Source organism: Danio rerio, chromosome 25, assembly GCF_052040795.2.
Source record: "Danio rerio strain M-AB ecotype USA chromosome 25, GRCz13ab, whole genome shotgun sequence".
NCBI lineage: Eukaryota > Metazoa > Chordata > Actinopteri > Cypriniformes > Danionidae > Danio > Danio rerio.
The window spans coordinates 40,015,001-40,041,237 of NC_141045.1; the positions used below are offsets into that span (position 1 = coordinate 40,015,001).

Consider the following 26,237-nt stretch of genomic DNA (forward strand, 5'->3'; position numbering starts at 1 on the left):
GGCCCCTGATCCGGATCCTGATCCTGCTCCGCCACCAGAGCCTTCTCCAGACACGCAATCACCTCGCCCTGAGAGTGCAGGTCCTGCGCAGAGAGAGAGAGAGAGAGAGAGAGAGAGAGAGAGAGAGAGAGAGAGAGAGAGTTACAGCGACAGGACAACATTCCTCTAACGTTCTGAAAACATCGAATGTGGAGCTCCACAAATCTGCAGGACATTCAGCCCAGCGGATCTCAAAGCGGGACACGAGGGGATTCCTTCTAGTGGTGCACAGACAAACAAACACACACACACACACACACACACACACACACACACACACACACACACACACACACACACACACATACACACACACACACACACACACACACACACACACACACACACACAAACAAATAAAAACACATGCACACACAAACAAATAAATAAACACACACACACACACACACACACACACACACACACACACACACAAATAAAAACACATGCACACACAAACAAATATATAAACACACACACACACACAAATAAATAAACACACACACACACACACACACACAAATAAAAACACATGCACACACAAACAAATAAATAAAAACACACACACAAACAAATAAATAAACACACACACACACACACAAATAAATAAACACACACACACACACACACACACACAAATAAAAACACATGCACACACAAACAAATAAATAAAAACACACACACAAACAAATAAATAAAAACACACACACACACAAACAAAGAAACACACATGCACACAAAAACAAACGCACATGCACACACAAACAAGCAAACAAACACATGCACACACAAACAAACAAACAAACAAACAAAACACACACAAACAAACAAACACACATGCACACACAAACAAACAAACACACAAACAAATAAACACACACACACACACACAAACAAACACACACGCACATAAAAACAAATAAACACACATGCACACACAAAAACTCAAACAGATGCATGCACATACAAACAAATCACACACAAACAAACAAAAAAAAAAACATACACAAACTAACAAAAACACACAAACAAAAACAAATATAAACCAACAAAAAAAAAACACATGCAAAAACAAAAACAAACAACCACATGCATACAAAAACAAACAAACCAACAAAAACACACACAAACAAAAACAAACACACAAACTAACAAAAACACACACACAAACCCCCAAACAAACTGATGCACACACGCACAAACAAACCAAAAACACACACTCGGACAAACAAAAACACACACAAACAAACACACAAATGCCCAAACAAACAGATGCATGTACACACAAACAAAAAAAAAAACACACAAACACAAGCTAACAAACCAAATACAAACCAACAAGTAAACATACGCAAAGACAACACGCACACACGCACGCACAATCAAACAAAAAACACACACAGACAAACATCCAAACAAACAGATTCATGCACAAACAAGCCAACAAAAAAAAACATGCATAAACAAACACACGCACACACAAACAAAAACACACAAACAAATAAACACATGCATGCACAAACAAACACACATACAAACAAAAACAAACACATGCACAAACACACACAAAACAAACAAACACACACACAGGCACAAAGAAACAAACAAACAAAGCACAAACAAACACACACACAGACAAAAAAAACAAGCACGCACAAACAAGCACCCACGCTACAGGCCATAGAAAAGCCGGAAACTAAGCTGGTCTTTACACTGTACCTGATGATCAACAGTAAAATGACTCTGTTCCTCTTCCCAACAGGGGAACCAGCAGCACTCAGCAGTGTATGATCATCTGCTGTCATGCTTTACAGTCAATAATGTGATTATAATGGAAGTCAATGGAGCCAAACCAGCACCAACATCACCAAAGAGGAGTCAATGGAGTGTATTGTTGAGTTTTATTTTTATTTCAAAGCTTATTCCCCAAACATTTGTCAAAATATAAAGAAAACCATCCCATATGCTGAAACGGAGAAAGTTATGGCCAAATTAAGAGTCAAAACCACCCTAGCACGAATGAAAGCAACCCATCAGCACACCAGACCTCAAGCAAATGTGCACCCACTTAAACCCAGCTGTGGTTTTCAGAGAGCGGCAGCAGGAAATGCTGGTGTTTAAACAACCCCTGTGCTTCCTCTTGAGCAGTGTGTGTGTGTGTGTGTGTGTGTGTGTGTGTGTGTGTGCTGACCTTCTCCCCAGTGTTGACGCTCCCGCAGCGCAGCTTGTTGATGTCGTCTCTGCATTTGTCCATGAAGCCGCAGATCAGCCGGTAGTCGCTGTAGATGATGCTGGTCATCTTGGTGATGTACTGGTTACACTGGTACTCGGAGATGTTGGAGCGGTGGTCCACCAGACAGGACACCAGATAACCCTTCCCACGCTCCTCAGCAGCACACTCCTTAATCTGAGCACACATCACACATGCATTAGCTTTACTCATTTATTTTAATTGCGATTTTATTTGCATTGTGATTTATTTAATTCTCATTTGATTTGAGATTATCTTTTAATTGCAAATTAATTTTAATTGACAAATTTTTTATTGTATTTTAATTTGTATTTCATTCAAATTCTAGTAGCAATTTATTGTTAACCGTCATCCAACTGTTTTTAATTAAAATTAAGTTTAATTGTCATAATTTAATCGTATTTTTAATTTTAATTTTAATTGCATTTTATAGACAGGACACCAGATAACTGTTCCCATGCTCCTCAGCAGCACACTCCTTACCCCGAGCACACGTCACACATGTATATTTTAATTCTCATTTAATTTCATTGTATTACAATTTTTCATTTGATTTAATTTGTCATTTAATTTTAATTGTTATTTAATTTATTTGCAATTAATTTTGACTGTCAATTAATTAATTTGTATTTTAAATTGCAACTTAATTGCTATTTAATTTCAATGTCATTTTAATTGTAATTAGTTTGTTTCAATGTAATATCAGCAGCATTGCCTATATTCATAGCAACACTTGTTCAAAAATTTCAATATATAAATTTACAATCATAGCCGTTTCTTAATCATCAGCATTATACAAAAAACAACAACACACAAATAACAACACTGATAAAAGTCACACATTTTTATAGACTTATTATAAATAGTTATATAATACTGTAATTATATATATATATATATATAGACTTATTCTAAATATTAGTTTACTATAAATATTGCAGAAATAAATATTGTAAAGTTCCTTCAGAAGACACCTTTTAAAATATTTACTGAATAAACATATGTTCTTTAATACAATTTTAAAATATGCATTGGACTAAAGTACGTTTCATAGTCGAAATATTACACAGGTTACAAACAGGTTTCTCTACTGAGGACACATTGCAGATGAGCTATTACGCACACAGCTGACATAAGTAAGGTGTACCTAATAAAGTGGCCGGTGAGTAAATATAGGTGTGTGTTTACTGACCCCGCTGATGGTGGACTTGCAGACCTCCACGGCCACAGACTCAAACTTGGGGTCCTGCGTCAGGTTCAGCTTGTAGTTCCAGAGCAGCTGAAAATAATGGAGGAGAGCAATGGTCTTATTTTTGACTCTCAGAGTCGAACCCTGACACCTGCGCCTGAATAACTCATTCATCTGTGATAAAATCTAAATTATATAATCTAAATCACGTTAAACTCAAATTAAAGAGTGAATATTTTGCATTCCATAAGTTGTTTTACTTTCAATTATCAGAAAAATTATTATTAAAACAAATTGTTGAATAGTTGATTATTGATCATTAAAACACAAGAGAGACTCAAAAGGCATTGAAAAACCAAAGGAAAACCTAATAAAATGTGGATTTATTAGGCATGCACTTGAGGAAAAGGTTAATATTTGCAATTTAATTTCTATAAAAGGTCTAAGAGCATTTATTCCACAAAAAAAAAACAGATTTCTCTTCCCACCCCCCCCACAGAAAATGACTTTAATAGAAGAATTACAGGCCAGAACAACCAATGATTGAATCTGTTATGAATTAAACTCCGGGTTACACCAGAAGAGTTCATAAATAAAGATTTGATGAAGTCAAGCATCTGCAATTTCTCATCTAAAAATTAATGCAAACATCAAATAAAATGAAAACCAACGCCAAAATTGAATATCATTAATTAAATAATATGAGGAATATTATTAAATACAAGCAAATTACAAACTGCAAACAAATATTAATGCAAACATGAACCAAAATGAAAACCAGAGCCAAAAATGAATATCATTAATTAAATAATTAATATGAAGAATATTAGTTAATATAAGTAAATTACAAATTTTAAACAAATATTAATGCAAACATCTGAAAACGGGACACTTTTTAATACTTCATGTAAAAAAGCAGCTCTCTGCAATGTTGAAATTGGGAATAAATGTGATCAGTCATATGATGATGTTTTCCTCAAACACATTATTCAGAGCTCAGTTAAAGTGGAACTGGGTCCTGCAACGTCAGCAGATGAAGAACTTTAACATCAGATCAGCATTGATGAAGAAATAAAGCACAATGAACACTTACATGATTGCAGTCGGCAGCGATTTCAGTCTCCTGAAGAGAAGAGAAGAGTCATTTCATTATTCAGCATTCTTAAAGGCACAGCTCACTCAAATATATTACGTTTCATTTACCAATCCCACACTTATCTTAAACGGGCAGTTCACTTAAAAACATTAGTTTTGTCCTCATTTACCAATCCTACACCTAACTAGTGAACTGTTCATAAGACAAGTGTAGGATTGGCAATGAATGAGTGTGTATGGGTGCATCGGCTGTGTAAAACATTTGCTGGAATAGTTGGTAGTTCATTCTGCTGTGGTAAATAATGCACTGAGCTAAAGGAAAATGAATGAATAAATAATGATGAAATGTAATTTTTTGCGGTGTACTGCGCCTTTAAGAGTCTTTAGTTAGTAGGCAAACTGTGAGCATTAGCCTAGCACTGTGTGTGTTAGTGTGCTGCTGTTTGACTGAGGTGTGTGTTGTTGACTTTTAGGCTTAGAGAGAGTGTGTGATTGTGTGTGTAAGATAATAAAAGAAGCTCACGAAGACTCTGATCCTGCTTCACATCCGCTTTGACCATCACATTGATTGACTTTGTAATATATAACTGACTCAGATGTATTAGAGCAGCACGACTACTATAACAACACACTCAGTTATTCCTGATTAACAGCCAATCAGAAGAGATTGAGCGTTTAAAGAGACAGCGCTTATGATGCACATTACTGATGCTGGTATTATAGTTCGTGTGTGTGTGTGTGAACAGGTCTGCCTGTGTGTTAATGAATGAACCGCCAACTATTCCAGCATGTTTAAAGAGACAGGCAGAGCAGTGTTCAGCAACAGTCCCGTGACTCTGAATGAGATCATGTAATGACAAACTGACTGCAAACACTAGAGAAAAGCATCTAAAACATCTGACATATGGACATATAGAGGTGTAGAGACTGAAAACCTGTCAGACTGCAGCTTTACTGCATTTACATCTCCTTCCTGATGTGTAGGAGAGGGAAAATGTGCACTGGTATATTACAGAGACTCAAAGCTAAGCTCATCTCTAGCCTTTTTTCCTCAAGTTTTATGTCCTGATGTGCGCGTGCGGTGTATATTTATTATGTACATTAATACACACATTTGAGAAAATATACAACCCTGCAGTGGATTGGTTGGATATTGATTTATGATGTCCAAACATGTACAGAACATAAACAGAACTGAACACGAACATATCCAGGACTAAATGCGAAGATACCTAGAATAGAACCAGAACTAAACCTGAGTATATACGGAACATAACTAGATTTAAGCCCAAATATATCCGGAATGTAACTACAACTACTGGAAATATATCCAGATCATAACCAGAAATAAACCTGAACATAACCAGAACTAAACGTGAACATATCCCGAACATAACCAGAAATAAACCCAAACATATTCAGAACATAACTAGAACTAAACACAAACCTATCTAAAACATAACCAGATCTAAATCTAAATATCCAAAAAAAAAAAAAAGCTAATTGCAAACATCCAAAACATAACCAGAAATAAACCTGAACATAACTAAAACTAATTGCAAACATATCCAGAACATAACCAAATTTAAACCCAAACACATTTAGAACATAAGCAGAATAAACTTGAACATATTCAGAAAATAATTAGATCAAAATGCAAACATATCCAGAACTAAACGCAAACATATCCAGAATATAACTAGAGTTAAATGTGAACATATCAAGAACACAACCAGATTTAATCATAAACATATCCAAAACATAACCAGAAACAAACCCAAACATATCCAGAACAAAACCAGAAAAAACTGCAAACAAATCCAAAACAAAACTAAATGCAAACATGTCCAGAACATAACCAGACAAATGCGAACATATCCTGAACATAATCAGAAATCAACCCAAACATATCCAGAACATAACTAGAACTGAATGCAAACATTTCCAGAACATTAAACTGAAGTAAACCTGAACATATCAAGCATTAAACACGAATAGATCCAGAAAATAACGAGAAATAAACCTGAACATTAACGGTACACAACTAGAACTAACTGTGAACATATCCAAAACATAACCAGATCTAAACTCAAACATTTCCAGAACTAAATCCGAACAAATCCAGAACATAACTAGAACTAAACCCAAATTTATCCAAAACTTAACCAGAACTAATCCCCAACATAATCCACTATTCAGCAGGTTTGCCGTGCAGCATTAAAAAAAAAGACAATCTGCCATCATGGTACTTAAAACCCAGGGTTGGTGCAAACTAAACTAAAACTTAACTGGCTAACCAGCTAATCCAGCTTCATGGTACAGGTCCCAGCAGCTAAAAGCCTGGCCAAGTAACAAAACATTGCTAAAAACAGCATCTAAATCCAATTTAAGACACAGTAACCCATCCTGACCCCGTACAGTCTGAGCTGAGAGATCCACTCTGGGTTTACGCACTCCTTAACAGGATTAAAGCTACCGATTCTCCATCTGATCTCTCATCTGAGGGAAAAGAACACCGTGATGACACAGAGAAGCCTCAGATATGAGAACATCAGCCTGCTCCACATCATCTGAACACTGCACTCTTTAATTCAGACTTTAGCCTCTGGCAGATTATGAATAATGGAGGTAAACAAACGCTCTCCATTCACTCCTCATTATATTCATACGCAACAACGGGGGACACTGAATGGAGAAATCAGCAGCCTTACTGTGTAAATGAATGACTCTGTCAGTCCTCGGAGTCAGAGGAAACCCTGCTATAAGCTGTTCATTACACGCATCATTCAAATATACCATGGTAAAAACAACTTGGGGCTGCACAATATACAGTTTCAGCATCGCTATCGCAAAACAATAATCACGTCGCAAAGATATGCAATGCTGAGTTGACTTCACAGTGTCATTTTTACATGTGCTTATCCAAAACCCCAATGCATGCACAGTTCATTCTGCTTTTATCTTTGCTTCGTTGCATTTATCTGTGCTTGTAGATTGTTTGATACATGTTATGCATGATTTCCTCCTCTAGAAAATCCTGCCAAATGTATTCTGGTTGATTGGGAACACTTTAGGGACCAATTCTCAATATTAACTAGTAGCTTATTAGCATGTAGTTATTGAGATATTGGCAGCTTATTAGTACTTATAAAGCACATGTTCTGGATGATCGTAATCTACATCCCTATAATCAATACCTAAACTAGCTTAATAACTATTAATAAGGAGCAAATTTGGAGTTTAGTGAAGCAAAAGTCAAAATGGTTTGCTAAGAGCGAGAGCTGAACCTTAAAATAAAGTGTGAGCAAAAATAATGTCCAAGTATAACAATACATCACTATTTATATTGGCTGAAAAACTCAATATCGCAATGTCCGATTTTTCCAATATCGTGCAGCCCTAAGGGCAACCAAAAGAGAAACAACAAATCATGTGATGAGAAATAATCTGTGATTTTACAAACCTGTAGTGCAATAACAAACGCTTCAAGACATGACCTGTAATGTCAATAATCAGCCAGAGGAATGTCACTAATGTAGAGCTGCTTTCATCAATTAAAATCACATACAAAAACAGTGTGTACACTGTTAAAAAAGCAGCATGAATTAAATCATGTTGTCTGAACACATATCGATTAAGTTCATTCATTCATTTCAGCTTACTCCATTATTTATCAGGGGCTGCCACAGCGGAATGAACCACCGTATTCCTTAATGGCGCATGTGTTTGGACTGTGGTGGAAACCGGAGCACCCGGAGGAAACCCACACCAACACGGGGAGAACATGCAAACTCCACACAGAAACACCAACTGACCCAGCCGGGACTCAAACCAGCGACCTTCTTGCTGTCAGGCCACAATGCTAACCATTGAGCCACCGTGCCCTCAAGTTAACTCATAAACATAATGATTCCAGTATTTAAGTCAACTTAAATTTAAGTGGATGATACTTGAGAATTTTGTTGTTTCTGTTCAATTTAAATCAGTTCATAATGTATGTTTATATAATAGTATATGTATTAAGATGTCATATAACATGCACAACATATATTATTTACATAACATTTGTGCATGTATATTAGGGCTGTACAATATATTGTCTGAGGATCGATATCACAATACGTGAGTCACAGTTTACACTAACATTACTCAACACAAGAGTGAAAGCCTGAAGCAGTGTACTGATGCTGTGACACGTTACCTGATAGATTCAGAAGACAGAAGAGGCGTTAGATAGAGACTAGATTAATTAAAGATCACCTTTAACAACTATAGGGAAACGCCATCCAGCGGGACATCCTTGATGGACTGTCCCACGTGCACAGCTCTCTGGGGTTTTGTGCTCGAAGCACCCGCTGACTGCTGGAGCTCAGACGTGCAGACTGCAGCTCATGACGGTGTGTGTGTGTGTGTGTGGTCAGGTAATGTGCGTTTTCAGTGGTACAGTGTGGACGGAGATCTTTTCAGAAATGCTAGTTGAACCGTCAGTGTGGATGTGGATCTTTTTCATTCTAGAACGCCATTTTAACACTAAGCTGTATTAGTGTATACAGGCCTGAGTGTGTGTTTTCCGTGAGCGGGTTGCTGCTGTGACGGGGGCGGGGTGGAGGATTGCGATGCCGGCTCAGCATCATGATGTCTATCGTGCTGGAATCGGTCATCGTTTATCGACCCAACCCCAGTAAGTTCCCAGTATCATGCAGCCCTACCGCCTGCTGTTTTCCTCATACCTATAATTCTGCTAATAATAATAATAATAATGCACCATAATGAACTTGACTGACAGAGAGAGCACATGATGCAAATTTAGAGGCTGAGAATAAATGAAGACCTTCAACAATCAGCAAGCGATCAGATATTTAGAGATCATCAGCATCTGCAACCCATTGAAAAGTTAGAACAGTTGCTGAGGCTTTTACGCTCCATTCACACGAGGCTTCAGCGTCAACGCTTGACTGGAGGCGTGTCTGAAGTTGGGGCTGAAGCGATCGTCATAGCAGCTTCAGCCAATTAAATTCAGTCCACAATAGGCCACTGTCTAGCTGGTGTATATTGCATACTGCGATCTGATTGGCTGACGCTTCCGTTGATGCTTGAAAAGTTGAGCTAGTCCCAACTTCTGCAGCGGCGCAGACGGATTCACAATGCAGTTTGGCAACGCCTGACGTCACACATTCAAAGTGAACGGGAAGCATCGACGGTTACACGGGGTGTTATATCTGTATGTTGAAGCACTTCCAACTGAAATCGAATATTGAGTAGGGGGCGGAGCTTTCAGTTGTGTATCATTCCCTCCTATTAACCCAGGGGTGTCCAGCCCTGGAGGGCCGGTGTCCTGCTTAGTTTAGCTCCAACTTCCTTCAACACACCTCAATGGAAGTTTCTAGTATACCTGGGAAGAGCTTGAGAAGCTGCTTCAGGTGTGTTTAATTGGGGTTGGCACTAAAATATGCAGGACACCGGCCCTCCAGGACTGAGTTTGGACACCTCGGTATTAAACTAATGGTAGGTAGTTTACAGTCTTCTGTTGATTTGCTGGAGTGCACACTGGTCAACTAAAGTGGTTCGAAATTGTGTTACGCAACACAAAGTAGCCATAAAGTTAGTGTTAACCTTACATCGCATAGACATTATCAGGAGAATAAATGCATGAATAACACTACATTACACATTATAAAGCACTCATAATCACAAGCAGCTTAATCAGCGAGCTCCAGCAATAAACGGATGTGACAGATCACAGTGAAGATGATCAAACATCTCACAGCAAACACCACTGCTAAACCTGCTTCTGCTTTCAGTACGACTATGAATGATCCTCGAACTCACACTGGCAGCGTTTACCACTGAATACAGCACATGATCAGCAGCTGAGGTGTTCGCTGGCATAGTAGTTTATGCTGTTGTTTAGTCGTGACATTGCACCAATAGCAACGGTTTATTACTTTTTTTAACTTTGCACACCACTGGCGCAGACGGTTCCGTTAAAGGGTCACGAAACACTAAAACACATGTGTTGAGCTGTTGACAGTGGTATATGTGTCCCACACTGCTGAAAACACTATTAGGACACCTATATCTCACTGAAAAGTGTAAACTGGTTGTTTTAGTGTTATTTCAAGCAAATTCGTACTTCCGGTTTGAAACTAATTTTTGAAGCTGCGTCACGGTCATGACATAATAGCGTGTATTCCAGCGTGCAGACTGGACGTCTGTGCCAGAGTGTGTCTTATTACGTCTTACAGTGTGATGCATTAATGCATGAGTAAAGCTTGTGTCAAACCAATCAGCGCGCTCTATTGTGCAACTTCATTAATATTCATTAGTCACAGTGTTTAGACGACAGAGACGCCACGTTGTGTTGGCAAAACAAGCGTGAAGTGTTGCTTTTATAGTTTGCTGCAGTGAAGTTTTGTTTTCATTTTCTCTCTGTGAGAGCTCAGCTGGAGTCACGTGTGGATTAACAGTGTACGCGACGCTCCACAACAATAACTTACGTGTCTAAGGAGGATTATTGTTTACCTGAGAGCTGTTCTCATCTGCAAACGCTGAGACCCGGATTCGCTGCTCGTCTCCTCTTAATAAAGACGCGGCTCTAGTTGCTGGTGATTGTCCTGTCTCTACAGATTTGGTAAGTGAGCGACCAGTGCTCTTTGTTTATTCAATTTGTTCGTATCAAACTAAGTTAACTATTGCACCGAGTGTAAACATGTTAGCACCACAACCAAACTTTAACCTCGTGTAGGATTTTCACCACATTTAGTGACCGGAATAACACACGCGGCTTTCTGACGCTACCTGCCGTATGCATTTAAGTTTCTGGGAAATGCAGAGTTTTTTTTTCTCTCATTCGCCGTGCGGTATTAAACATTGCATGAAAAATACACGCTTAGAGCAGTTCCTCCAATCAAATATCTCGTTTGTCGCGAGGGACATGAATGAATTCCCTGAATGAAAGAGCCAAACTGCAGTTAAAGTCCACCATTTAATCATTTGGCAAATAATTCGACTACAGATGTCCATGTAAACACCATCACTTTCTCCCCTGTGTGTGTGTGTTTGTGTTTTTACTCTGAAACTCAGCGCGCCCAAATAGACACTCCCACACCATGCCTCTTTTCTTCCTCCAACACTCCCCCTAAACAGAGCTGGACACGCCCACTTTTCTGACTTTTTCCAAAGTAGAGGAGTGAACACCCTGCTGAAACGAGGGGCTTTCATGGCCCTTTAATAACAACCTTTAACATGGAAAAGTTCACTTTATGGAGTGCTGCGCGGTGTGCAGTTAGGACACGGTGGTCCATTCATTCAGGAGTCATTCAGCGTCTTTTCAACTGCAGAAAACAATGAAAAGAACCTCTACATGCAGGTCAGAAAACTGCGTTTACAACATCCTAACCAACTGAAGACATCAAATAAACACGGGTTATCAACATCAAACGTGCTGTAGAGAAGCCCATACTGATGCTGACACCCCAAAACACCTTCATTTGGATTTCAGAGGGATTTAAAGTCGTCACTGTAGTTTTTACTTCAGTATGTTGACATACTTCCAAATAAAACAGAATATTGAGCAGGGGGCGGGGCTTACTTTTGGCGCATCATTCCCTCATATCAAACTACCTGTAAGAGGGGCGTGGCTAAGAATATCATGGCTGAAGGGTCAACAGAGGAGCCACTTCAAACTCAGAAGCTCAGACTGAGGCAGTAGTTTTCCCCAGTGAATTAACTTGTGCTGATTAATGGAAAACAACAGTACATTTTGATTTCAGACGGACTTTAAACGAACAGGACCGAGCGTGACGTCACGCGGAACTCAGCTGACTCACTCCGCGCTCTTGGGCGTATCAGTGCGTCCTAAGTAGGCAGCTTTAGAGTTTGAAACACGGCCAGAAACAGCAAACACACTTCCAGCCCTTCCGTTAGTCGTGATAACTCCATTTTAGCACCTCGAACCTGAGAAACGTCACGGATGCGTCATTCAGAGGCCTTTTCTTGCCGCGTCTGCTAACGGCACACTCAACGGCTTCTGCTCTCGTTATCCGTGTTATTAGTGTTAACGTTAACTCATGAGTGTCGCAAGAAAAGCTGTGTGTTACTGTATTCATCATTATTATCATCATCAGTGAGACGCTACTGTTTCTCTCACACGCTCAAGCACGCACGCACACACATATACGTTAAACACACACACACAACTCTCCACAGACACACACTGGGCCGGATTTTCTTACATCTTTGCGGTCCTGCAGGCACTCGAGCACGGCCAGGTTGTTGTTCCAGGAGTGTTTGGGGCAGATCCGGCTCACGTCTTCCCGACAGGCCGCCTCCTCTGCGAGCTTCCAGCCGCCGCTGCGCCGCACCGACGCCCCGTCCAGCGCCGCCGCGTTCTTGGCCCGCTCGGCGTTCTCCGCCGCATTTTCGGTGCCCACGATCACCGATTTGAGTCCGCGAGAGGAAGAGATCCAGCAGGAGAAGAGGATCAACAGCAGCAGGCGCTGCACACGTCCACACGCCGCCATCTTCGCTCGGCGAGATTACGAATCCTACTACGGCCAAGAACGCGCTCATGAATATTCATTAGCGCATGCTGACGTCCGAGTCCTGAACGCGCACTGCCTGATTAATATTCATGAGCTGGATCCCCCGCCGTAGTAGGATTGGTCGTGGAAGCAGTGCGGAATTACGGTGTTCGAGGTGCTCACCGGTGGGTACAAACACCGGCCACGTCGACTGAAGAATAAACGATCGGAATATAAATGAGATAATTAGCATTCAATTGGGAATAAGATAAAATAGGCGTAGATTTGAGCTCATGTCTTTAACTTGTCTCTATGTAAATGCAATGTATGGACAGGGTTACAAGTTTTGTTCAAGTGTAAATGATGACACCGCTTCTGCAGTCATTTGTGGTGTTGTCACGTGACGCATGTTACTTTGCTCAGCATGGAACAATTAGTCGCTATAGTAGTTAAATTAGCTTGATTAATTTAGTATTTCCGTTTCATATCAGTCGAAAATGTTTAAATAACGTTTTAAATGGTTAATTCTACAATAACGCGGATGTATCCTCTAATAAAATAAAGGTAATGAAGCTGAAGGAGCGACGCGCCCTCTAGAGGAGGAGTTTAGTCCTGCAGGAAACTGTTATCAGCTAGTCATTAAACGCTCTCATTTGCATATTTAATTACATAAAGCGGCCTCAGAATGTCTTTTAAAAATATTTGTAGTCTTCTATCGGACTAGTGGAGAGAAAAGATCCAAAGCACAAGATTTAAACGTTTATAAAGGAGTTCAGAAACATGTTGATGTAAATCAAAACTGCCGTATGGTCAAGCTGATAATAATAGTGGTTAGCTGAATGCTGGACTCTGATTGGCTGGTGAGCATTCTGAAGCGTGACTATTTTCACCTACACAATATTTCAGATCAATTTCATTAATTTAAGCGCATTCACCTTAACAGATTATCATTTTACAGTAATAATAATAATACAAATCTTAAATTCTTTTAGCATTTGTTGTATCGATTATGGGAAGGCCAGTGCAAAGAAAGATTTTTTTATTATTATTTTATCCCTGTTATTGACATATTATTAATATTAATTTAGAAATAATAGCACATGTTACTACCATTATAATTATCAGCTCCTCTAACTTATTTTAAAGCTTCTCAAAAACTCAAGCGATGCACGCATTTATCTCTTTAATAAAAATAGTCAATAAGAAACACATATATACAATAAACAACATCCAGCAATGATCACGCTCAACTAAAACATGAATAAAGCCCTGATTTCACTTTAATAGAGCAGCAGAAAACAAAACTGTACATAATAGAAGCATTATGCTTAAAAGCACACACACACACACACACACACACACACACACACACACACACACACCACACACACCACACACACACACACACACACACACACACACACACACACACACACACACACACACACACACACACACACACACACACACACACACTTATGGCTTCATTCCCATTTGTAGACCTTGATCATCTTCTCGGTCAGAGACGCCAGAAAGCTGCTCTGGTTGGCCTCAAACGGGCAGATGTCCAGAACGGGCAGATCCGCGGGCATCTTCTGCAGCAGAGCACCGGTGCCCGCGTCCCACACCTGAGGGAGGGAAACAATACATTAAAACGGTGTATAACACACACAGATATCAGACACACACACACACACACACACACACACACAGGGTGCCCTCACCATGGTGGAGTTGGTGGCCTCGTCTCCCGCACACACCAGCGCTGCTCCTCCGCCCGCTGGGCTCCTGAACACACAGTTCTTGGTCAGCAGTTTGCAGGAGGAGCCGGCGCTGAAGGTCTGGACGGGGGAGCAGGAGCAGACGGAGGACTGGAGATCCACCTGAGGAGTTCTGCTCAGCTCCATCAGCACACAGCGCAGAGACGGGTTCAGGCGACCTGCGCACACAGAGAGACACACTCAGGTTTGGGTGGTGTATGAGGACTGCCCATAGACATGATCACACCAGCAAACACCAATCAGAGAAGAGGAAGAGCTGTGGGAGTGTGTGTGTGTGGGTGTCTATGTGTTTGAGTGTGTGTGTGAGTGTGCATCGATCTCTGTCTGTGTCCGAGTGTATCTGTGTTTGTGTGGGTCTGTGTGTTTGTGTGAGAGTGTGTGTGTGTCTGAGTCTGTGTTGCTCTGTGTGTTTGTGGAAGGGTGTGTGTCTGTGTTTATGTGTGTGTGTGTGTGCGTGTGTTTGTGTTGCTCTGTGTGTGTCTGCGTTTGTGTGCGTGTGTGTGTGATTGTGTGTGTGTGTGTGTGTGCGTCTGCATTTGTGTGTGTGTGTGTGTGTGTGTGTGTTTATGTGTGTGTCTGTTTGTGTGAGTGTGTGTGCAAGTGTGTGTGTGTGTCTAAGTGTATGTGTGTGATTGTGTGTGTCTGAGTGTTTGTGTGAATGTGTGTTGGTGTGTCTGATTGTGTTGCTCTTTGTGTGTGTGTGTGTATGAGTGTGTGTGTCTGCATTTTTGTGTGTGTGTGTCAGTGTGTGTGTGATTGTGTGTGTATGTCTTTTTGTGAGTGTGTGTGTGTGTGTCTGCATTTTTGTGTGTGTGTGATTGTGTGTGTGTGTGTGTGTGTCTTTTTGTGGGTGTGTGAGTGTGTGTGTCAGCATTTGTGTGTGTCTGTGTGAGTGTGTTTCTTTGTTTATGTGAGTGTGTGTCTGTTTGTATGTGTTCGTTTGTGTGAGTGTGTGTCTGTGTTTGTTCAAGCGTGCCAGTGTGTGTGTGTCTATGTTTGTGTCTGTTTGTGTAAGTGTGTGTTTGTGCGTCTGTGTGTCTTTGTTTATGCGAGTGTCTGTTTGTGTGTGTGTGTGCGCGCGCGAGTCTGTGTGTGTTTATGTGTGTGCGTGTCTTTGTTTATGTGAGTGTGTGTGTCTATGTGAGTGTGCATGTCTGTGTGTGAGCTTGTTTGTGAGCTCATGTTTTTGTGAGTCTGTTTGTGTGTTTGTGCGAGTGTCTCTGAATGTGTTTGTGTGGGACTTGGTGTTTGTGTACGGGTGTGTGTTTGTCTGCGTGTGCGCGAGAGTGTATTTGTGTGTGTGTGTGTTTACCTGGTCTGTAGGTGACGAGGCAGTGTCTGCTCTCCGCCTCCGCCTGTATGTGTGTGCAGTTCCCCGACTCCAGCGGGAGGATGTGTGGTGTGTGTGTGTTGTCGTTGTGTCGCTCCCAGAAGCATCCGCCCTCCAGCGTGCCGGCGATCACACCTCCACACGGAAAGGAGGAAGAGGTGGAGGAGTGCGGGATGTAGGAGAGAGACACCACCGGACAGCTGAGGAACACACACACACACACACACACACACACACACACACACACACACACACACACACACAAAGATTTACGAAGCTAATTTTTCATCACCTGCACATGCAAACCATATAAGCGTGTGTGTGTGTGTGTGTGTGTGCGAGTTGTACCTGGAGCGCAGCGGGCGCAGCTCCTGCACGTGTGTGCTGGTGTCTCGCGTGTCGTACACCAGCACAGATCCGTTACTCAGACCAGCGTAGATGTAGTTGTTGTTATCGTGACACCAGCAGCAGCTCCACACCGGCCGGCCAGTGTTATAGGCCTGAACCACTGTATTGGTCATCAAACTGAGGAAAACAAACACCCACGTCAACCACACCGTCAAAAACACCAGAACCAGAGAGAAACAAACCCATTATCACATCATTTTAGACATACAGACATTATACTGCATTTTAAATCCCTTTCATCAGGTTATTACTACATTTAGCCCATGCTTTTACACACACAGTTGCTATTTAGTTAGTAATGTGTCAAAAACAACACGCAAACACATTTAAATCCTACAAATAAAAGTTCTTTCTAGTTTTTTTGCTGCACAGAAGTGTAGTAGGAGCTTCATATGATTACAGCTGAAGCAACACTGATGATTTTAACAATGTTTTCTCTGAGATTTGACCTAAATATCTTCATTTGTGGGAATTGAAACCACATGAGTGGATGTAATTGAAAGCAGAATTAGATTTTAGTCTGAATTAACACTTTAATGTGAGCTCAGACACGGCTCCAGCATCCGAGCGTGTGACCTGGTGAGTTTGATGGTGTTGTCGAGCGCCGCAGACAGCAGTAACCCGTCCTGCTGTTGACTGAAGGCCAGGCCGCGGATCTGCTTGGAGTGAATGTGGACGTACTGAGAGGCTTTCAGAGTCGCAGTGCTGATCTTCTTCACACCGAAGCCTGAGGAGACGCAAGCATCAGACACATGAGCCACACATGCAGAACGTGCTGAAAATTACCTGCAAACTCCTGCAGAGAGATCATGTGTGAACAGACCCCTTTAAAAACACCAGTACATAACCAATCAGAGAGCTCTGTATAGGAGTGCAACAATACAGAGCTATTACGCTTCAGTACGGGGTTTGGGGTCTGTTCTTCGTACCTCGCTAAAAAGATCTAAGATTATTTGGCAGATACCGGATCTTTTAATCTTGATCTCTTGCTAATTTGGTTCTTCAAACGAGTTCGCAAATCAGATTAGAATGTCTGGATAAACTGATCTGAGATCTGTGTGTGTTGTGAAGGACAGATCTATCGATCCTCGAAATCATGATCAGCAATGCAGCGATTGGCTGACGGCACAGCAGCGTAATGACATCATCTGATTAATATTCAATTATCCATGTGAGCAAAATTACATCAAATTAGCAGCAAACCGTTTATTAAATATGACACGCAAGAACTTTCCACATTTGTTGTGAGCTGCAGGCTTTACACTTTCATGTGTCAACAGTATTCATCATGTATTTCAATGCATATCAGTGTATTTAGTTCCACATTTAGACAATATTGTCTATATTATAGTAGCCGTTTTTTAATCGGTGTAAAGAATAACTGGTTGTTTACAAAAGCATTTTCATATCGGTAAAGGCGTCTGCAACTATTGTGAAGCATCAAATCACCGGCATATTAACTATCAAAACATGTTCATGACTGCATAAATGTATTATTGCTTTAAAAAAGTCACATATTCTGCATTTCTATTATACACAATTTGTACTAAAGCGATCTAAAACGTTCATATCAATAAGTTTTCTCTTTGCACCACCAGGTGGCAGTCTTTGTACTTTCATTTCGAGGGTGCAGATTGCATACGTTTTATTAATATGTATAACTTTATTTATTTTATTAATGACTATAACTTTATGTATATATAGTTAAAAATATGTACCATTTTCCCAAGTGTATATAACTACTACTGTAAGAAAATATCAGAATTCAGAACATACTTTCTGTATTATCTTTGCTTGAACTGAGCCGATCTAATCCTGTTTATATGAATTGAACCTGCTCCCGACCAGGTTTGACCTAGCAGAACTGTTGCTATGACAACAACTCTCGGATCAGCTTTGAAGAACGAAACGATCCTGGATCATGTCAAATCGTCAATATCCAAATCCAGCTAACTGAGTAATCCACGTACGAAGAACGGACCCTTGGTCACAGATTTGGTACGGTTCGTAAATAAAAACAAAAACTCTACAATACAAAATGAACACAATATAGCAAAGATAATACTGAAATACACTGTGCTTTAGGGTTTGTCATGCACCTAACAGCAGTTTTCAGGCTTTTAATTCTACTGAATACACATTTAAAGCTCTTCAACATTCATTATTAATCGGCTACTGAGCGTCTGATGTTGTTTGCGCTGAATCACAGTTCTGATGTTCATTCTCGAAGCGTCTGCTAGCTATTTGATTATCTAGATCTGAGGTGAACGATCTGCTGCTGCTGTCAGTACGGCGCTGACTGACACGTCACGTGTGTTTAAGCTCAGATTGGCAGCATTTAACATTGAATAAAGCACATAATCAGTGCCTGAGGTGATCATGGTGTAAGTCCAGACTCGGTCCTGGAGGGCCGGTGTCCTGCAAAGTTTAGTTCCAACCCCAATCGGACACAGCTGGCCTAGCTAATCAAGCTCTTACTAGGCAGTGAAACATCCTTGCAGGTGTGTTGAAGCAAGTTGGAGCTAAAATCTGCAGGACACCGGCCCTCGGGGACTGAGTTTGGACACCCCTGGTCTTAGTTTATGCTGCTGTATATAGAACTAGAAACCAAAATAGAGACAAATTCTCATATCATCTTAAATGGTTAGCATAGGAACTATTTTTAAACAGAACAGACAGCTTTTATGTTGCATGCTTCAGCACTGCGTCTTGCGTGTGATACCTGGCATCAGTGTGGCCTGTGGAGACGGCTGAGACGCCAGCAGACACCCGAGTGGCTCACAGTGAGCCAGAACTCGACTGCCGCCCGTCTGAGACACCAGAACCGCCTTGGAGAAAACATAATGCCCTGAATCCTGCCTCTGAGATGAGGACAGAGACGCCGCCTGAGACGAGCCCGCTGACACCTGCGCTTTCCACCGACGCAGCTCCTGAAATACACACACACACACACACACACACACACACATCTGAGAACTGGAAAAGCTGATGATGATGGACTAAACAGAGAGGTGGATTAAACACACATATAAGGCAACCTCCCATGATAATACACTCACTTTAAAATCTATTCAATTCATATGAGTAGATCTGATCTTCTCTGCTAAACAGCACTTGGGAAATATTTAAGACAGAATTCAAATATCCCAGCAGGGCTGCTGATTTCATCTTCCGCTGTAATGAACGTGTTGACGCACCTCGACTTCTTTGCGCAGCCGCAGGTTTTCATCCACCATGAGCTGCAGCTGCTGCCGACACTGAGCCACCTCCAGCTGCTCCATCCTGCGAGAGCCCTGCTCCAGCTCCAGACGACTGCACACAACCAGCAACATTAACATCATCAGCTCTGCCTCCAGCCAACTATACTGATGCGTTCCATCACAGCTAGTCACAAATAAACCCCCATCATCGTCATCTTGATGGTCTTCAGTGAGTGTGAACGCACCTCTTGAGCCGCACCTCCTCTGTGTTGTCCAGCGCCTTCAGCCTGCGCGCGTACAGGAAGATGATCTGAGTTTTCTTGGCTGGTTTATTACACTGAAAACACACAACAACACCACTAATATAACCCAGGATCCTCTGTCAGTGTCAGGGCATCTACAGAGAGCCACCAGTTCAGTTTCAGCCGTTGTGATACCGTATTTAATACAAGCGTATATGAAATACAGGACCATGCAATGAAAATGCACATGCAAACACAGTGTTCAGCATAACTGAGCCGAGCGCTCACAGAACTCGCACTTTCATTCATTTTCTTGTCGGCTTAGTCCCTTTTAGAGGTCTGCATTCCCGCGGGCGCCGCGGGACCCGACCAGATTTCTGCGCGCAGGAATAAATTTCCAAATAAATCGCGGGAGCGGTCGGTAACGGGTTTAATTTGGGACGGGAGCGGGCTATTAGGATATTGTAGGATATTGCTATGCGAATGAGAGAGAGAGAGCTTTGCCTGTGTGTGTATGTTAGTGCGCGCGCGAATGAGAGAGAGAGCTTTGCCTCTGTGTGTGTGCTTGGTGCTGTGTGTGTGTTAGTGCGCGCGTATGAGAGAGAGAGTTTTGTCTGTGTGTGTGTGCTTGGTGCTGTGTGTGTGTTAGTGTGCGTGCGCATATGAGAGAGAGAGTTTTGTCTGTGTGTGTGTGCTTGGTGCTGTGTGTGTGTTAGTGCGCGCGTATGAGAGAGAGAGTTTTGTCTGTGTGTGTGTGCTTGGTGCTGTGTGTGTGTTAGTGCGCGTATGAGAGAGAGAGTTTTGTCTGTGTGTGTGTGCTTGGTGCTGTGTGTGTGTTAGTGTGCGTGCGCATATGAGAGAGAGAGTTTTGCCTCTGTGTGTGTGCTTGGTGCTGTGTGTGTGTTAGTGCGCGTATGAGAGAGAGAGTTTTGTCTGTGTGTGTGTGCTTGGTGCTGTGTGTGTGTTAGTGTGCGTGCGCATATGAGAGAGAGAGTTTTGTCTGTGTGTGTGTGCTTGGTGCTGTGTGTGTGTTAGTGCGCGCGCACGTATGAGAGAGAGAGAGTTTTGTCTGTGTGTGTGTGTGTGCTTGGTGCTGTGTGTGTGTTAGTGCGCGTGCGCGTATGAGAGAGAGAGTTTTGTCTGTGTGTGTGTGCTTGGTGCTGTGTGTGTGTTAGTGCGCGCGCACGTATGAGAGAGAGAGTTTTGTCTGTGTGTGTGTGTGTGCTTGGTGCTGTGTGTGTGTTAGTGTGCGCGCGCGTATGAGAGAGAGAGTTTTGTCTGTGTGTGTGTGCTTGGTGCTGTGTGTGTTAGTGCGCGCGCACGTATGAGAGAGAGTTTTGTCTGTGTGTGTGCTTGGTGCTGTGTGTGTGTTAGTGCGCGCGCACGTATGAGAGAGAGAGTTTTGTCTGTGTGTGTGTGTGTGCTTGGTGCTGTGTGTGTGTTAGTGTGCGCGCGCGTATGAGAGAGAGAGTTTTGTCTGTGTGTGTTTGCTTGGTGCTGTGTGTGTGTTAGTGCGCGCGCACGTATGAGAGAGAGAGTTTTGTCTGTGTGTGTGTGTGTGCTTGGTGCTGTGTGTGTGTTAGTGTGCGCGCGCGTATGAGAGAGAGAGTTTTGTCTGTGTGTGTTTGCTTGGTGCTGTGTGTGTGTTAGTGCGCGCGCACGTATGAGAGAGAGAGTTTTGTCTGTGTGTGTGTGTGTGTTTATACAGACAGCTTGGCTGTCTGGACTGTATAGCTGGGTGATTTTCGGTTTTGTTCTCCCCCGCTCTTTAGCGGGATCGGGCGCGGCGGGCAGAAACCGGGGCGGGTCAGGCAGCGGGACAACAAATTCTTAATATAAGCGGGAGCGGTCGGGTTCGGGCTAAAACCTGGCGGATGCGGGCGGGATTCAAAATTTAGTCCCGCGCAGATCTCTAGTGCTTTTATTAATCCGGGGTCGCCACAGCGGAATGAACCGTCAACTTATCCAGCAAGTTTTTACGCAGCGGATGCCCTTCTAGCCGCAACCCATCTCTGGGAAACATCCACACACACACTCATACACTACTGACAATTTAGCCTACCCAGTTCACCTGTACCGCATGTGTTTGGACTGTGGGGGAAACCGGAGCACCCGGAGGAAACCCACACGAAGGCAGGGAGAACATGCAAACTCCACACAGAAACACCAACTGAGCCGAGGTTCGAACCAGTGACCTTCTTGCTTCTTGCTGCACTACCTACTGCGCCACTGCCTCACCAGAACTCGGACTTTAGTGGATATAAGACTCATTTGTTTACATGGAGCGGTCTCATTTATACTGAGCACTGTATACATGAATACACATGACCGTCTATTCATCCATCTGTCCATCTAGCTGTTCAACAATACGGATATTTTCAACTGCCCAGTCAGATCTCTGCCAAGATATTCTAACACTAACAATCTCCCTGATGGTCATTAGAGTCAGCCATGATGGTGTTTCTTCATGATGCAGCGGGAGATGGAGGCTCACCTGAGGGCATTTGTTCCCTCCGCCCGTGAGCCAGCGGGAGATGCAGACGTAACCGAACAGGTGCCCGCAGCGCAGAGCGGCCAGGCGGTGCTCACCTGCTGTGGTCCAGGGTTCGAAACAGATGGAGCAGGACTCGCCTTCAGTGTCTGCTTCATCTGCTGCACCTGCGGGAGACGCTGCAGCCGAGCCGGAGGAGTCTGAGGATGCCTGAGACCAGGAGAAACACAACATACACACTTTACTGCGCAGACAACACACACTCTACACTGTTCACTGCGCAGAGAGCATGCGTTTCAGACAGACTCCACACTCCCGCTCACCTCCACCTCTGTTTTCAGCTCTACTGCGGGAGCTTCAGCCTCGGCAGGAACACTGGGACCTGCTCACACACAAACACGAACAGCTCAACAATATTACAAACACTTCTGATTTATTATGCTTTAATGCAAAGTCTAGATTAGACTACTAGCTTATACTTAAAACAGAGTCAATTATTCATGAATTCATATTTATATAAGTCAGTTATTTATACATTTCTATGATCGATTATGTTAATGACATCATTTAATTAACTGTTACCTGACAGATTTCAGTCAAGCAATAGTTATAGTTCATTTAAAACAGCCATGGAGACACAGCAGAGGAGATGTGCTGCTTAAATGAGGCGTGCTAATAAGAGCATTCTCAGACCTGCAGGGCTGCTGGTCTCCGCTGTGGACTGGACGCGGCTCTGGTCGGCGCTGTCGCTGGAGGCTGGCTCAGGATCAGTGCGTGTGTCCGGCGGGTTGTGCGTGTCCGGCGGGTTGTGCGTGTTCTGGAGGAGCGTCTGAATCCTCCGCACTCGCTCCGCATGAGGACGCTGACTGACAACACACACACCACACACACACACACACACACACACACACACACACACACACAAAATGACAATCCTTCCTCAATGAAAACACAACAAGAGCTACTCGTTCACTTCACACTTAAAATTGATCATGTAAAATGGTACTTAAAGGAGTTTTAAAAAGCATTAGAGATGTCTCCAGAGTGTGTGTGTGTGTGTGTGTTTGAGCTGAGAACAGCACACAGATCATGTTCTCCAGCTCTCTGAAACTGACCCATTCAGGCTTTGATCCTAACTGTGGCGTTTTGGTGACTGTCGCTTTAAATGCAAATGAGATTGAGAAGTGGGCGGAGCTACAGGCACCTGTGTGACTAATGAAATTCAGAAGAGGGCGGAGCTACAGAGGCCTGTGGGACTAGCTGTGTTGTCAGTGCTGTGCATGTGTGCTTGATGCTTGTGTCAGTCTATGTCGCTCCTGTCTCTGTGCATCTAGAACTCCACATCTATAATCCTCTGAGTCTATGCTGACATCATCTTCAGCAGCTCAAACACTCTGAAGGCTAATGGACAGACGGCTGCTGCTCACTCAGGCCTGCTGGACATGCTAATGAGATGGGGAGACGGGCTCTAGTGTTCAGTGTTGTGGTACCTGATGATCTGTCTCCTCCTAGGAGCTCGCCGCAGCGGCAGTCTGGACCGGTCCTCCGGCACGGACACGGCGACATCGTTTTCTTCTTCTTCAGTGCTGCTGCCAGATTCAGAGACCATGACCACCTCCATATCCTCCATCCTCAGAGAAACCAGCACTGCGGTACAGACACCAACAACAATACTGCAATCATTCAATGCATGACATCACTACTCCACCTGTCAATCAAACGCAAACCAGCCAATCAGCTCACCATGGACAAAATCAAGCCCCGCCCACTTTACCACAGGCAATGCTTGTGATATCTTAAATAAAGTGGGTCTCAGGTTGTACAAGAAGCACTGCGTTACATTTTCCCTGTCGTTTTTTTATAATATGAACATTTATTTCACCACAGTATATTCAATGGAGATTCTGTTGTTGTGTTCATATCTGCACTGAAACCTTGACAGAAAGATTAACATTGATCTGCTTCATGATCTGACTGCAGGCCCGGTGTTGTGAAGAGAAATGCACCCCTGTGGTAAATGCACACGCCACCTTCATTCTCAGTCTACATTTAAAAATAATCAAAGGCCAAAACTGATTAAAACGTCGGCTAATATGATTATTATTTTGATGGATCAAGCTATTTTAAAACTAGGTTTACAAATAAATGAAAAGCTCAAATATTGACTGCAGTATAGACTGCTGTAATGAGGCCGTTACTAAAATTAGGCCTTTTTGGTGATTTTAAAACAAACGAAAAACAAAACTGGTGCAGCTTTCAACTAAACCACATATTAAACAATTCTCTTTAATTAAAATAACCAGTATTGTCTTTAAAATGAATATATTTATTTACTTAAATATACACCTTCTGTAAGGGAAAGGTTCCTTCATGAAACTCACCTCAGTCATTAGTTGTCATAACTATTATTCATTTTTAAAATCAATTTAAGTTAATATATGCACATTTCAGAGGGGGTGCATTTCTTGGCACAACACTGGTTCGTCTGTCATTCCTCTATAATGTAGGCCTATAGTGCATAATTTTAGCTAAAGTGTTTTTTAATAAATTGATTATTTCAATAGATAGATTTTTACAAAACTTGACACTTTATTTAAAATATATGGCTAAGAAATGTCTATTAACTTATTTTTGTGGTAAAACATTGGCAGGCCAAGTGAAAATCTGGGCCAGTAGACAAAAACCTTAGCATTGAACTCTGATTATAGTACATTATTACATGTACATGCATTACCACGTTAATAATATTTCAGCTCAATGCTCAACAGACGTGTCACTTACACTAAACGAATCGACACGACCCTGATGTCCTGCTTATTTAAGATATAGAACTCATTTTGAGTAATAATCTCCTTTTCGTTGCTGTATTTGTGATTGTAGCGTGCACTAATGGCATGAGTGACTTACAGAGTAACGTTACGAGTTTATAAAACGACCAAATTACGTTTTAAACATTAAGTAACGCTATATTTACATGGATCACCAAGTTGGTTGTTTATAAACTAGTGTCGCAGACTTGTGTATGAACATAAACACTTCCTCTGCTAATGTGGTGATCGTGCTAATGTTGCTAACTAACACTACAGCGGCCACACAAATAACATATAAAACACTGAGGAGGCACAGACAGAGAAACGATACCTTCTGGAGCTCTTAAGCTGATCAATATCAATCACTTATTTCTGTTGTAAAGCGGATTGTGAAGTGATTTTAAATCATTACAAGCAAACTCGATTGATTCGTGTTAGAATTTGTGCTGCAAACACAACCGCCATAACTCGAAGCTCCGCCTCCTCCGCTCGTTCTGCTCCCTGATTTGACAGCAGATTTCAGCAGCCTGAAAGTCACCGAGTCGTTTCCGGGAATCGGTTCTTGTTTCAGTTCGTTTCAAAGTAATGACTTGTTTATCTTTGTCACTGAAGTAAGTGTTCCAGTTTGTATATCTAAATATGACCTGTCTAATCTGAATCCAAGAGATAAAACTGATAAATTGATCTCTCTTGTTGCATCTGTTTTGCAAAGGATGATTCATTTAAACCGATTGAAAAGATCCGACTCAATGAATCCCGATTCATTCAAGTTGTGTAATAAGTATGTTTTGCAATTTTGCCACGTTTAACATGACTTAGATTACACATTACTGCATGTGCTGCCGCCGATTCTATGATGAAGTAATTGTATTTACTTTA

The 26,237-nt window shown here is 42.1% G+C and overlaps 2 protein-coding genes across 3 annotated transcripts in view; both read right to left on the reverse strand.

Moving 5' to 3' along the window:
- glg1a (golgi glycoprotein 1a) overlaps positions 1 to 13,302 on the reverse strand; it is a 33,664-nt gene extending 20,362 nt beyond the window's left edge. For both annotated transcript variants that reach the window (NM_001442506.1, NM_001442507.1), the window contains 5 exon segments: positions 1 to 83; positions 2,231 to 2,446; positions 3,483 to 3,569; positions 4,573 to 4,602; positions 12,809 to 13,302. The exon segment at positions 1 to 83 is cut by the window's left edge and continues 136 nt beyond it. In NM_001442506.1, the coding sequence (NP_001429435.1) occupies positions 1 to 83; positions 2,231 to 2,446; positions 3,483 to 3,569; positions 4,573 to 4,602; positions 12,809 to 13,096 (704 nt within the window). In that variant the 5' untranslated portion in view covers positions 13,097 to 13,302.
- Positions 13,303 to 14,264: 962 nt separating this feature from the next.
- Positions 14,265 to 25,839, reverse strand: rfwd3 (ring finger and WD repeat domain 3). Its single transcript, XM_087312641.1, has 13 exons — positions 25,690 to 25,839; positions 24,039 to 24,195; positions 23,242 to 23,414; positions 22,872 to 22,930; positions 22,552 to 22,758; positions 20,061 to 20,152; positions 19,813 to 19,927; positions 19,338 to 19,545; positions 17,192 to 17,342; positions 16,556 to 16,732; positions 16,190 to 16,407; positions 14,821 to 15,035; positions 14,265 to 14,724 (listed from the first exon to the last, which is right to left on the reverse strand). Exons 2-13 carry the CDS (start codon positions 24,176 to 24,178, stop codon positions 14,581 to 14,583), a joined length of 1,899 nt encoding a protein of 632 aa, XP_087168767.1. The 5' UTR covers positions 24,179 to 24,195; positions 25,690 to 25,839; the 3' UTR covers positions 14,265 to 14,580.
- Positions 25,840 to 26,237: the final 398 nt, after the last annotated feature.

Excerpts from the sequence above, each read along its gene's own strand:
- rfwd3 (XM_087312641.1), bottom strand. The coding sequence starts at position 24,178 with ATGGAGGATATGGAGGTGGTCATGGTCTCTGAATCTGGCAGCAGCACT. Across the intron at positions 17,343-19,337 it reads ACAGGCCACACTGATGCCAG|GCTTCGGTGTGAAGAAGATC; the intron begins GTATCACACGCA and ends GCGTCTCCTCAG. Across the intron at positions 16,733-17,191 it reads AACACCATCAAACTCACCAG|TTTGATGACCAATACAGTGG; the intron begins GTCACACGCTCG and ends TGTTTTCCTCAG.